The following is a 13,717-nucleotide window of genomic DNA, read 5'->3' as shown; positions in this document are numbered from 1 at the left end:
CAGAGGATCAGCCAGGCTAAGTTATCTCTGAACAAGCCATCCATTCTGCTGCTTTCTGATGGAAGAATACTTGGGGGCCGTGTAATTATATTGCTTTAAATGAACCCCTGAGAACGCCCCTGCCAAAGCGCCCACAAAGTCTCACACTTGGGCGAGTGTCAGAAACACATCGCTCGTGTGCGTGCGTGTGTGTGTGTGTAGCCGCACGTGTGTGTTTTGCTGCTTAGGCTGGCGTTAAAAAGGGAGGCCGCAGTGGTTCTGATACGCCTCACAAGTGAATTTAATTAAATCATAAATATGAGCTGGAGGCCGCCACCCAATTTAATGTAATGGATGATGTGGGCCAGTCCATCTCTGGCAAAGCAAAGTTCTGGACCCGTTCAAATGCCCTTGAAGCTTATTAAAAGTGCCTGGCACGGGGAGATGCTAGCAAAGTTGTTTAATGGATGCCCAGCTTGCATTCAGTATGACAGTTAATGTTGGGCCGTACCATCTCCGCTTTGGCCGAGGGGTTTGCTTCGCCATTGTGGAAGTCTGTCACAGCAAGAGGTCTTGTCCATTCCTCATACGATCCTCATTATGGTAATGTAATAAAAGATAATACATAACGGACAACATGCACATCTGATGTTACGCGTGAAATAAGAAAATTGAATAAGATAAGCTTCAGATTACACAGATGTGTTGTAAAATACTGTGTGTGACAAATGGGCTTTAATATTATCACCTGGGGGGGGTCACGTTTCTTTTTTATATACTGCACATAATAGATCAAAACAGTATTTTTGTGCTTCTCTTATTTATGTTTGAATATGCGTGCACTATAGGGAGGAGTACTCAACCTGCTTTGCTTGCAAAATGACAGGAGGCCAGGGGTCAGCTGCAGCGGTTTCGAGGATTTTAGGATAATTCTTGGACTTTTCGCACATTTCTAGGACTTTTGGACATTTCTATGATTTTAGGATATTTGGGGCTTAGCTAGGACCTCTGTTGTGGGTGCAGAGGATCCTCCACTGGTGCTATTTTTGATAAGCAAGCTCTATTTGGATGCAGTTTTATGCACTCTGGCACCTTATGTATACTAAAAGAACATAAACAATACCCAGTGTGAATCACTTTATTTTTTATTGTAAATTAGAAGATGTTTGGGGGGGGCATCTGAATCGGGGCCCAGATTTGGGGAGTGAGTGGTAAGTTGAGTATTAGTGCTACATGGTATTATGCTTTATTTTATACATACAGTATCTAATAAAATACAGTATCTGCTGTGTATTTAAAGCTTGAGTTCACAGTCATTTGTTTCTCACAGTATAACCCAGTTACAATGAGCTGCTGCAGCAAGCCTTTTCAAAACAAAACTGAAAGCTTCAACAAATGTTATGCCGCTCGCGTGTCACCATTGATGAATCATTCTCCGGGACAGACAGATGTTGTTGCATGGGTTTTGTCCCATCCGGCAAAGGCAGAAGAATCTTTTCCTCGGTCTCCCGGAGCGCTGGAGGCTCCCTAAATAGACCTAGCACAAGGGTGTGTAGAATGGGACCGCACAGGGTGATGGGTAATGGAGTCATTAATAACACAGACCTCCCTTAAGATGCTCAGATGTTTGTTAGCGCGAGCCACGAGGGAGCGAGGAAAAATAGGATGCAATTTGATACGATGAAAAAAGGCAGTGTAAGCTTTTGATGGTGATCGTGTTAATGCCGTCATAGCTCTTGTCTAATGGGTTAATTGCAGTATTTTATAATGAAGGGACAATAAATCAATTTTCCTCATACAGTTTTTAATATTTCCATCACATGTGCAACACAAAAAAACGAGCTCTGCCAAATACAGAACTCCATATTTGTACAATACATTTTAATAACATCGGAGATAACTGTCCTTTTGCTGCAGGAGATGGTGATTTCCTGTAAACTGTGTACGAACAATTCTCAATCAAAATGTCAAAACATTAAAGTTTTATACAAAAGTGCATCTCAGGTTCCATGAATGCAAAACATTTACAGAACAGAATGGTTTTTAAAGTTGTTGTATGACGCCACAGTGGCTTCCAGCTTGAGCAGAGTGCGATGGGACACTGCAAAGAAACAAGAGGGAGTACTCGGGCACTCTCCAGGAGAGCCAGGGACGAGTTTTAAACTACGGACTGAAATTATGTTCAGTCTTCATGACCCCAAATACAAATGGATTTACTCCCCCGGAATAATATGTATAGATAACAAAACATGAAGAAAAAAAAATTCCAGTAATCTCCAGGCTTCAACGAGCAGTAAACATTGACAACAGAAATGTACAGGTTGAGTCAGTGGGCTGGAGATTTCCCCATGCTCTGAGAGCCACATGGGAGCTTCACGCCTCTGTTCACGAGCCAACCAGAGGAACTAGCCTTTTCCAAATCTGTGTCACTGCGTTTGCATATATCAGCATCCTGTCCTGTTTTTCAGTGTTGTTTTTTCTTTTTTTTCTTTGTTTTTTGTTGTCTCTCCGCTGAACTCCAGCGCAGGCAGTGCAGATTAGTCGCACCGCCGTTCTCAGCTGGTCCTCTGGCAGCCATGTCACGACGGACACACAGACAAGATCTCAGCCTATGCTGGTGAATCAAGCTTTTCTACCCCCGTAATGATTGACCATGTTAGGATACAGAGTGACAAACTGCGCAGTAGGAGTGGCGCTGATGAAAAGAGTCCTCCTGACAACACTTGCTGATTCTTACAGCTTCCTACGCTCTCAGTGGCACCCTGTTTCTCCTTTACACAACTGGTTGAGTCCCGTCTGGTCTGATTGACAATGTCATTGATATTTTTTTACCCCTTCTCTTTTTTTTTGGACAAACATTTTTTGAACTGTACATTGGCAAATACTGTATAAGATTGCAATATAGCTGTAGTTAAGCAACACATGAAGAATTCTATGTACAAACAAGTTTTCTCTATTTTTGAAATAATGGTTAGTAAAGAACTGAGAGGGTTTTCTCTTATGTTCTTTCCCCCTCTTTCTTTTATTTTCTTTGCTTTGCTTTTTTTCTTGTTGCGGCGTGGTTCCTTGTGGTGAAACTGAATCGAAAAGTTCAGTGCGAGACAGTCAGTGGGAAACTGCACTGGCGGTAATTGGCGGTCAGCACATTATCCTCCGCGTCATGTGATCCTTGTTCTCGGCCACGGCGCTGATCTTTGCCACGTTAGCTGCTGTGCTGAGTCAACGCGTGGTTCTGCAAGGACACAAAAGGAAACAGGGGGAACATTATGATCACATACAACAAATGTCTTTCATTTTCTTTTCGCTTTCATTAAACGGACAAGATGTTTAATCTCCCATACCAAGGACGCCAATGTTCTACGCCATGTAATGTGTTTTAAATATTATGACTGACAAGTTTGGACTTTTGATTATCCTGACATTTCATCCAGATCCAATTAGCTTGCACAGGAGTCAATCTGTGTGTGGATCAATTGCCGTTGGCTTTGGGATTAAGTGCAGTTAAGTCGTGGTCCAACACAAAGGCACAAGACCACTGACAGATAACATCCCATTCCTCAGAAATCCTGCCTCCCGATCAAAGGCTGTGTCCATGGAAACAAATCCATAACAAGGCACTGACACACCTGATGGAATATCATCCTTGGGGTCTTGTTTATCCAGCGCCTACATGTATTGAATGTACAGAAAAAAGAAGTTGAGGAATACCTAACGTGCAGGTGATGACTTGATCCTCCGCACTGCTGAGAATATGTGCACAATTTGCTGTGACAGGATAACGAGCTGACAATATCGCTCTGTTTTTTGCCTGTATCTCCCAAATTTATGCAGGCGCACACACAGATCGTCGAGAGTGGTTGTAGTGGGGCAGCTGTGCCAGGTTCTTTAAAGGGAGTGTGGACCAGGGGGTGTGTAACTGGTGTCCCTGGTGGGCTGAATCCAGGTCATCTTTTGAAGTGACTGCTAATCCCTTTAATGCAAACTACATGCCCCACTTGCTGCGCTCTGTTTAAAACACGGCCTTGGACTCTCGAAACTGGCATGGACTAGACACACCTGTCACAGAGCCGTCAGCGCGCATGCATGCACGCACACGCCTCGGTGCACACATACATTTTGTCCCTGAATTAGATGTGAAATGACATTTTCAACGGCTTAAAGTGAAACAATAAAGAGGAAAATGATTACTGCAACCTCAGTGAGAAGGTTTACCAAAGCAGTCACCTTCAGTCCTGATGGTGCAGAATCCCTCGGGCAGCGCCAGGAGACTACTATTAGCCCCCCTTGCATTCATTCCTTCCCTCTTTACCCTTTCAGCTGCCTCCATATAAAGCATTTAAACACCTCGACAGCTTTCCTTTCAGCTAGGGCGATTACTTCCCGACAGGTGGGGTAATAAGCTGTTTGACGGGGAGCAGGAGTGTGACCCCTGTAAGGGTTAGCGTGGCTCGCCTGGGCCCCTGCTCTCCCTTTTTTAAAGAGGCGGCCCCGGACAGCTCCTCTGCTTCCCTCTCTCCTCTCTTGCTGAAATAAAGCTCCTTTAAGTGAGTCTGGGAGGAGACTCCCCACGGGACGCTCTCTCTCTCTTTCTCTCGCCCCACCTCACCTCCTCCCCCTCCTCACACTCCACCAACCCCCTACCCCCCGGTGAAGACATCCTTGGCGTTGCTGAGGAGGGACAGGAGCACGGCAACCTTATTAATGAATGCGGCCCATTACCCGTCAGCCTGGCTCCTCGGCGACTCCCAGAAGCCCCTGCAGTACGTGACTTCAAATGGCAGGATATTGACACGAGGAGAGCAAAGCGGCTAGGACTGAGTGTGTGTGTGCCCGGTTTATGTGTGTCTGTGTGTGGAAGAGAGAGAAACAGAGAGAGAAAAATTGTGCTCAACTGAGTGTGCACGCCTTTGTGTGAGTGTGTCAGTGTGTCTAGGTGTGTGTGTGTGTGTGTGTGTGTGTGTGGACCCCAAAGGAACGTAGCTCCTTGGATATAATGTAGGGCTCGTAACAGCTATTAGAGGGGAAAATAACCCCTCTGGGGAATGGCTCCCCCCTCTGCATGTCCCAGCTCTGTCTGACACACACTGCATTCTACCTTTTCCTTAAACATGCCAGGAGTTTTCTCACTGAGGGCTTTCTCAAGGACGGTGTTAAACGACTTCAGTGGCTGTGGCAGCCATGCAGACTAAAGGGAAATAGAGGAAAAGAGGGGGAAAAAAACGTTAAAAGAAAATGAAACTGATACCTTTATCTCTGTGGATACTGAACTCCGCAGAGTAGCTATAAACTGTTCTGTGTATGAGTATGGAAGGGGGAAACGAGGGAGGAGGGACGGGGGGAAAAATTCACTTTCCAATCTTCATCCTTGTCAGGTTCTTCAAGTACCTCTGCACCGGCGCTGTGTAAGTTAAATACTTACAGTAGCAAACCGCAAAAGTCAAATTAGATGTGAAATTCACATCTTGTGCAAGAAAATGACCAAAATGTCCACTGCCCCAGCAAGGAGGATGTCACTAATGGTGTCACACCAGAATCGCTGCAATTTAGGATTAGATGCCCTCCATTAAGCCTTTTAGCTCTCATCCTAACTCCCTCCTTCAATGCCATCCTATTCCCCCTGAAACTCTGCCATTCCTCTTATCATCCATTTCCTTCCCTTCTATCCAACCCTTAATCTCCTCCTCGATCCTTTCAACCACCTGCTGGCCACACAGGCCTGCTGCAGGGCCCAGTTACCAGCAGTGTTCAGGTAAACCATAGCAGTCAATTCTCCACTAAATTAAATTTTGCTCTGATCAATAATGCGCACCCGCTTCTCCCTTATGAAGACTGGCTGCATTGGCTCGGAGCGAGCCTCTTCCTCTTCGACTATTCTCTCACCGGCTCTGTGCCACCGTTAAAACCACCACTTTCATCTGATTACATCACCCTGCTGCAACGCCCTCAGGGGTAGAAGAAGAGGAGGGGGAACATCCGGCGGGGGTCTTGTGTACCCATGCAAACAGGTGCAACATGTCTTAGGAATTTAACACTGCTGCAGAGAGGGAGAGGGTGAGAAAAAAAATCAGGAACGATCGGGGAAGAGCAGAGAGCGAGAAAGAGCAAGTAGGCTGGGGAGTTGATTTATTAACTAATCATTCTTTATGTCGTTCCCCATTGCTCTGGTCTCCATCGATAGCACCCGGTCTCCAGTGAGGCAACAGAGGTGCATCTCTTACATCAGCTCTGCAAAGGAAGTCCAGCAGACACACTCTCTCTTTCATCTGATCCGGCTGCATTAAAGACAATCTGAACATTGTCCAACATCACAGAGAGAAGATGTAAAGCTTAATCGCAACGCTAACAATGTTTTGATTAGCATAATGTTAATACCTGCGGAGCACATGTTAAGTACGTTGCGTCTGTGCTTGTACCTGCCGTTATCCAGCATGTAACATTAAACCCGTTCTTTATCGAGTGGTTAGAGAGCTGAGTGAGCAGTAATGACTTTTTAAGCCATGGCCTTTTCAAGGCTTCTCAAGCAAACAAAGAACCGGGCAATTTGTACAAATGCAGAGCTGACTGCTGAATTTAACTGAATCTGTCGCATTATGTAGCCCTTAAATTCTGAGTGCTATATCTTTAGATAGCTCTAACATTTTTCTGCCAATTATATTATATAAATATTTATATTAACTTTTTACTACATAGAAATCTTTCCAAAATTGAAATGAGTGCATAAACAAACACTTAAACGCGTAAATAAATGCATTTCTTTACAAAACTGTTGATTATTGCAGTTGAAAAATCAACAAGTATAATGTTTTGCAGTATCTATAGTAGTCTGATGTAAAGTAATGAAAAACAATCAAAAAAAAAGGCCAAAATGTAATAGATCTAAAATCACTTTTCATAACACATTAAGGGTACAAAAGGTATAAAAAGACAACAAAAAGGCAAGAAGAACTTTATCTAAAGACTGGATTACCAATATTCTCTGAGAATATTGTAATTGCATATTTCTGACAGAAAAAAAGTATAAGAAAGTATTTTTAAAATTAGAATTTGCATTAGTTAATCATTATTTAAAGAATTAAGACATTTATTTGTGTTGTGTTGAACTTAGGGCCAGTACAGTCCTGCAGCCAAAATGTTACCACAGTAAAAGTACTATCACTAAAACATACAGTAGTTAAGTACTAAAAATGAATTTAATACATTAAAAAACTGAGTTAAAGTGGCAAGTCCTCAGATTTGAAAAGCTATGAAATATTTTTGCATGAAAAGATAGCCTAAAGGACTATCAAAATAGCTGTACTAAATCTGCTGGAGATTTGTGTGCATTGTCGGGGAGACATGATATGGAGGTTTGGGGGTCCTCCAACCAGAACGTTTTGATCATTAAACACTTAATTTCCTACATTCTGGTGAATTTTCTGCAACAATTTGTGAAAAAAAAAGAAAAATGCACGTCCTAAATATTCAGGGGAGCGTGTTCCCCATGTCCCATCTGAAATCTACTCCTGTGAGTTCAACATAAAAGCATAGATTTGCTATTCTGAGTCTAGTTAGTGTAAGTTACACTAAAAATGGCTCATTAAAGAAACTATTTAATCAGAAGCACCTTCAGTTTAACCCCTGCGGTTAAAGTGTCTTATTTAGTTTATCTATAATCAAAAAAATTTGTAGAAACAGTCAAAACTGTAAACATCCCCCTCTAAGCTCTGATTAAAAGTCTTATCAGTCTGCGCCGAGTTCCTCTCTCACCCTGCATGGCTGACATACGGCAAGTCTGCATAGCTGCATCTGGAGCACGGGGGAGTGCACGCAAAACCACTGAGACCTGTGCGTACCCGTAGTCATCACTCAGGAATTTAATTAACGCAGAGGAGAATGTCATCAAATGATACTAAAACAAAGAACCTGTGGTCTTTTCTTTGAAACCGCAGGGCGACTTTAAGCAACGATATCTAAGCTAATTTATATTTGTGTGATGATTGAAAGGCAACCAATGGAAAGTTATGACCTCGTTGCATCCTGAATTTTGTGAAAATTGTGCCACCATATGAAGTGTTTTCTTATCGCTCCAAACCGCTGTGGAGAAAGACCGGAGTGCTGCATTCTGCCTTGATCTTTAATGGTGTGTTGAACTCGGTCCAGTATTGACTCAGTCCTCCCTTTGTGCATTCCCTACTGTTGACCAGTCCACTGAGGGAGTAATCCTTTCCTGCTCTGACCCCGGGCCAGGCTTACTGCTGGCTAGTTTAGCCAATGAAGAACACAATCAAATAAATAAATAATACAGCAGTTGGCATTCTCCACAGTCATCACTTATCAGGCCGTGGGGAGGGTTGACCCCAAACACTGTTGTGCCACAACCGGCCTGGTCTCCTTGGTAACAGACTGTCTTGTTTGAAGTGAGGTGCCCGGGGAGTCGTGGTCATACAGTAACAGCACTCGGCTTGGTTGACAACAGCAATGGATTTCTTCCATGTGTGTCATTTTGTTGTAAAAAATAAATAATAAATCCATAATGCTCCTTTGATTAGATGTCTAACTACCCCAACCAAATGCTTCTGAGGTGTAACCGGAGATGACGGACCACCCTTTTTGTGGGCCGGTGCTTTGTAGCTCCAAATGATACTCATTACCCTGTCTAAGTAGACAAGTGAATGGTACTAGAAACACACTATGCAGTGATCCCGCTGTTTGACTGAGGTAGCAAAACAACTGCACAACTGCTGTGTTATTATGGGGCCTCATTAAGTGAGGAGAGAGTGGGAGACGGGGAGAGGGAAAGCAATAGAGAGAGGGCCAGCGAGAGGGAGGGAGGGAAAAAAGGAGAGAGGTAGAGAAAAAAACACAAGAGAGCGATACAAACTGTATTCTGAGGTGATAGCAACACACAGATGCCTTTCCAGCCAAAATGAAGACTATGACTAAAGAACCCAATTAAGGGCTTTCTTAGGGGAGCCATCTTGGGAGGGGGATGGGTCTTCCTGGGACATGAGCCCTGGGCTACATCCTCTAATTAGACAGAGCGAGGGGGGAGGATCTCTGCCTGTCACTGGGAGGGAGATGGGGTCCATGGGGTTCCACATGTCAGTCCCAGAAACAAAACACAATTACTCTCACATTTAACCACTTCAGTCAGGGACAGACTTTGACTAGGGATGCTACACAGCGTCTAGCGCGCCCACCCCCCCCCCCCCTTCCCTCTCCCTCTCCTGTGCTGCTAGATATGCCACTTCACAAATGCGGAGATTTTTGAGGACTAAATTTTCTCCTGCATTCTTCTATTGGAAGAGTCGATCTGCACTCTCATGTTTTCCCACCGAAATGGGGCAGCGAATCAGAAAATTAGCTTTTAATTGACCGCTGTCGTTCAACATCCCTTTCTAAAGCTGAAGAGTTAAATTACTTCGGTGTGTGAACGTGAAATTCGAGAGGGAATAATTGTTCTAATGCTGTTTATTTTGGCCTCTGCTGCATTTTGTTAACATCAACAGCATAATAGACACTTGAAAAATCAAATCACTACAGGCAGTAAATTAAGCCTGTAGTGAATTTTCCTGCGAAAGCGCTTAAAATGCCATTTATCAAAGTTGCTGAACAAGTCAACTAAGAAAAAGTAAAAGAGACATGTTTGAGGGAGAGATCCGGTGATGGATTGGAGCACAGTACACCGAGCGTCTCCTCTTTGTTTGGATTTAACTTTCCCCAGTGGTGCAACACAGGAAAAAGAAAAAAAAGAACAGCTCAAAGGCTTCTGGGAGTTTTTGTCATGTCTCCCTCCAGACAATGTGTTTGCATGCACATATCAGACCCTGGGAGAGACAGACTCAAAGACAAATACATACAGCACGCACACAGATGTATACACACACACGCGCACTGAGAAAGAGAATATCCTCCCAGGATCATTAGGTCTGTCATGCTGTCTAATTCTGATCCACCTACAAAACTAGAACACCACTATTGTGATACATCACTACTCATCTAAGGGTGTTTATGTCCCCATTTACAGTGTGTGTACAGTGTTGAACATAATTATAAATAAGCTTAAATATTAATGATGGTGCCTCACAAGCAGATGTTTTTTTTCTTCTTCTAATTCATTGTTGTTTTATTTTGTAGTGCAACTTTTTTGAAATGGTGACAGAATTCTGAGCACCTGGGGTGATGAAGAAGAAAACAAGTTGTCATATGAAAGGAAAAAAAATATATATACAACTTTCAAATGCGTGAAGAGCTGTCATACTTGGCAGATCAAGATATTCAGAGAAAATGGGGTGTTTGAGAGCCGCTGAGGGACAAACACATGAAGCTTTGCTTTTGTGCGACACTTTTGGGACGCGGGGCAGTTGGGGCGTTTTTGGGGGCATATTTTAAAATTCATATTAAAACAAGAAAGAAAGAAAAACTTCTTGGGAATTAAGTCTCTGTGCTTCATGCTGACGAGTGCCAAAAAAGGGGGGGGGGGGGAAGAAAGGCCTAAAATGTTGTTTTGAAGAGCCATCATTCATAGAATCAACTTTTATGTGTTATAATAACATAAAAACACAGCACACTGGATAAACACTTTCACATTTAACCCTTATCTTTCACTTGTTTCCTTTCTTTCTCTCCCCCTCCTTTTATTCCAACCGTCCATCTCTCATTTTTTCTCCCTATTTTCTCTCGGACGGTCGTTATGACGTGCATTGGTGTTTACACCTGGTGACCGTGAAGCCTATAAATATGCTTAATTAAAACAGTGGAATTGGTCACAGCTTGGCAATAATGGCTATCACACGGGGAGAGGAGAATCTCATTTGTGCGGGGAAGTAGAACATGATGCAGATGTGCTCTTGTCACTTTCAGCACTCATTAAGGCCAGGGAGCTTTGGATTGTCTTTGAAGGAATCCTTTTAAAAGACACTCCAATTAAGGTACGTGTCCTGCGGGCGTCTGAGGAGAGGGAGAAGACATACAGTAACCCAGTCCTTCCACTCCTCCGCCGATTGCGGCACGACTTAACACACGTCTTACAATCTCGTGTCACTTCGAAGGAATGATAATGAAATTGGAGGATGGAAGGAGAGAGAGAGAGAGAGAGAAAGAAAAAGACAGCCCAGCTTAAAAGGACCGAGGGAATCTCGTGCAGAAAATGTCATCTTCGCTGTTGTGTAACTTCAATCTTATTGTCTTAGGAGGAATTGGGATCATTGGGAGAGGAGTCTCTGATTGCAGCCCTCCAGTACGCTGGATCGCTGGAGGAGCTGAACTTGTGTGTTTCTTCGCAAATGAACTGCACTCAGAGAAATGTCAGATTTAAGCTGTGGCTAATACTGCGCATCCATCAGTTAATGAATCTGGCTAATTAATCCAGCCTAGCAGCATTGTCAGTGGCTCAGCTCTGTTCGCTTTGTGAAAAGCTACTGTATCTGAAGGGAAAAGGAAGTTTATTATCAAGTTTCACATTGCAATGTGGCCTTTGCTAGAACCCAGGGACTTTTTTTCATGAGGGGGCAGCTGCTTTTAAAATGACAGGACAGTGGGTCTTATTTGGGAGAGAGGATGTGAAGCCATGTCTGCTAGTTGCTCGAGGGGTGGGCAGTAGTTGAGGGTCAGAGAGAGCGCTGCACAGCCAGCCCGCTTGCCCTCCCCATCAGCACCTCATGAAATATCTAGACTTTGCTCCATATTTTAATGGGGTAAGGGAGAGAGACGCGCAGGGTGGAGGCTGTGTGAGCATGTGTGATAGTGGAGGGGAGTCCTCTGGAGAATTTTGAGGGGAATGGTGGTCTATGCATCTCAGTGCTTGTTTTTTTTTTGTCTGAAAGAAAGAGGAAAGAGGGAGAGAGAGGGAGAGCAAGAGAGATTATTCTCCTTTGGAATCTGGATTCTGGGGCACACAGGCCCAGGAGTCAGTCAATCTGGCCAGTCTGAGGGGGGCGGCTGGGCGGGGGGTCCTAGGAGGGCTGATTAGACGGATGCTCTCCCATCATCCATCTCGACAGGCTGGCGAAAATTGGCTAGCCCCTCGCAGGGTAGAGTTCATGGGGGGAGGCGGTGGGGGAGGATGTGGAGCGGTGCACTGGATACCTGTCACAGCCTTTGGTCTGTTTCAGGATCTCAGCAGCAAATTAATAAAATATCGTTCCTGCTTCCCTTTACCTGCCGTGGCAGCTCTCCCTCTCGCCGCTCCTTCTCCCAGCTTGCACTGGCCCTTTGACCCCTCCGACTACTGCGAGAGATGAGGAGCCCAGGCAGCCTGTGAGTGGGCCAGAGTGTCAGGGAGAAATAGGGAGAAACTCCAAACTCGAGACCCGGCAAAGAGAGAGAGCTTCCACTTCTCTCGCTGCTGGAAGACAGCTCCACTTCAGACAGACTGACAAACGACTGCCCCGTGTCAGTGAGACATTTTGAAGTGTGATGCATGGGAAATGGCAACCGCAAACAAACAACAACTAAAAACAAGACTCCAGCCTGCACTGTTTGTTGGAGGCTTTACTGTAACTATAGACAGTAAAGAAGGTAAATCTAAGATCCACCATTACTGAGTTCAGGAGCTGCATCTTGAGACGAAGAAAAAAAAAACTGAAGTCCCAGTGGAGCAGAAGTTAGAGTGTCTTTAGCTTCTGTACTGTCAGGCTGTTCTCATGCTCTGTTCATAGATATACCTAAAAAAAAGTAATGCACCACAATTTGTGTATAGATGAATCCGGCGACCAATTTGTGTATTCTGCCATCGAGCGGCGTCGCCATTACTGTGGTGCAATTGACTGCTGCCTGCTGACAGTGACAGCTGTAGATACAGTATCAAACAATAACATTACGGTGACAGCAGCGAGGGGAGTTGGACTGACAACATTAGGCAGTGGTCCCCAGTCACTGACTTTATATGGATGGCGATCTTTACGTCATTCAGATTTACATATTACACATAATCAAGTGATGAAGTGCTGTAACGTAACATTATGAAAGTTACTTTTCTGGCTAATGTTAGCTAGCACAATCAGTAAAGAGTTGCATTTACCATTACAGACCAGTTACATTGGTAAAAACTTAAAAATAGGAATTCATGTTGTTTTGTAGGTATTCAAGATTATTTCATCAATCACCTGACATGTCAGCACCAACACGCCAATTACAGGTCTCTGTGGGTCAAAATTACCTGAGCTCCGGATTGGTTGGCCAAATATTTCACACTCTACCAGATGATGACTACATCACTCTTAAAAAATCAGTCAGATACAGTCAGATACTCACAGTTCATTATTAACTATCATAATGAACATAATGAACATCTTGGTCCTCTGCACACCCAGGGAATCTGTGCAGACTCTATGGTCTCATACAGCGGCACTCTTCATGAAATAAAGGCGTGTGTTTTTCGCATTCAGTTTTTTTTTGTGAAAGTTAAAGTTTGCTTTACTGGGGCAGCCAAGAACTGCACTGGTTCTTCCCGAACTCCTAGACATCGTTTTCTAAAAGTAATGTTACACAGAAAGTAAAGGTAAAAGTAGAAAAGTTTACACTTCTCACTACAGACGCATTCAAACACCAACAGGAGGGAGGGAGATACCACTGCAGTAATGGCGACTTGTTTACTTGTGGTGCAATTTGTGTATAACCCACGTAATCATGCGATCACGTGACCAGCGCTCTGTCGCCAGTAAAGAGGAAAGACTGGTGTTTAGAACCGTGTGACACAAAGTGAACTTTGAGTTATTTTAAGGTATATAGTCACCATGGTTCTTTTCCTAAACCTAAC

The 13,717-nt window shown here is 43.9% G+C and overlaps 1 protein-coding gene across 5 annotated transcripts in view; it reads right to left on the bottom strand.

The window, feature by feature from the left end:
• Window positions 1-1,762: 1,762 nt before the first annotated feature.
• LOC121951040 (zinc finger protein 521-like) overlaps window positions 1,763-13,717 on the bottom strand; it is a 106,851-nt gene continuing 94,896 nt past the window's right edge. For all 5 annotated transcript variants that reach the window (XM_042497218.1, XM_042497219.1, XM_042497215.1 and 2 more), the window contains exon 8: window positions 1,763-3,211. In XM_042497218.1, coding sequence (XP_042353152.1) covers window positions 3,182-3,211 — 30 coding nt within the window. In that variant the 3' untranslated portion in view covers window positions 1,763-3,181. The remainder of the gene's footprint in view (window positions 3,212-13,717) is intronic.

Source organism: Plectropomus leopardus, chromosome 12, assembly GCF_008729295.1.
Source record: "Plectropomus leopardus isolate mb chromosome 12, YSFRI_Pleo_2.0, whole genome shotgun sequence".
In the NCBI taxonomy this organism is placed as follows: domain Eukaryota; kingdom Metazoa; phylum Chordata; class Actinopteri; order Perciformes; family Serranidae; genus Plectropomus; species Plectropomus leopardus.
Note: the sequence above shows the minus strand (reverse complement) of the source record. Positions and strands in the feature narration are given on the sequence as shown.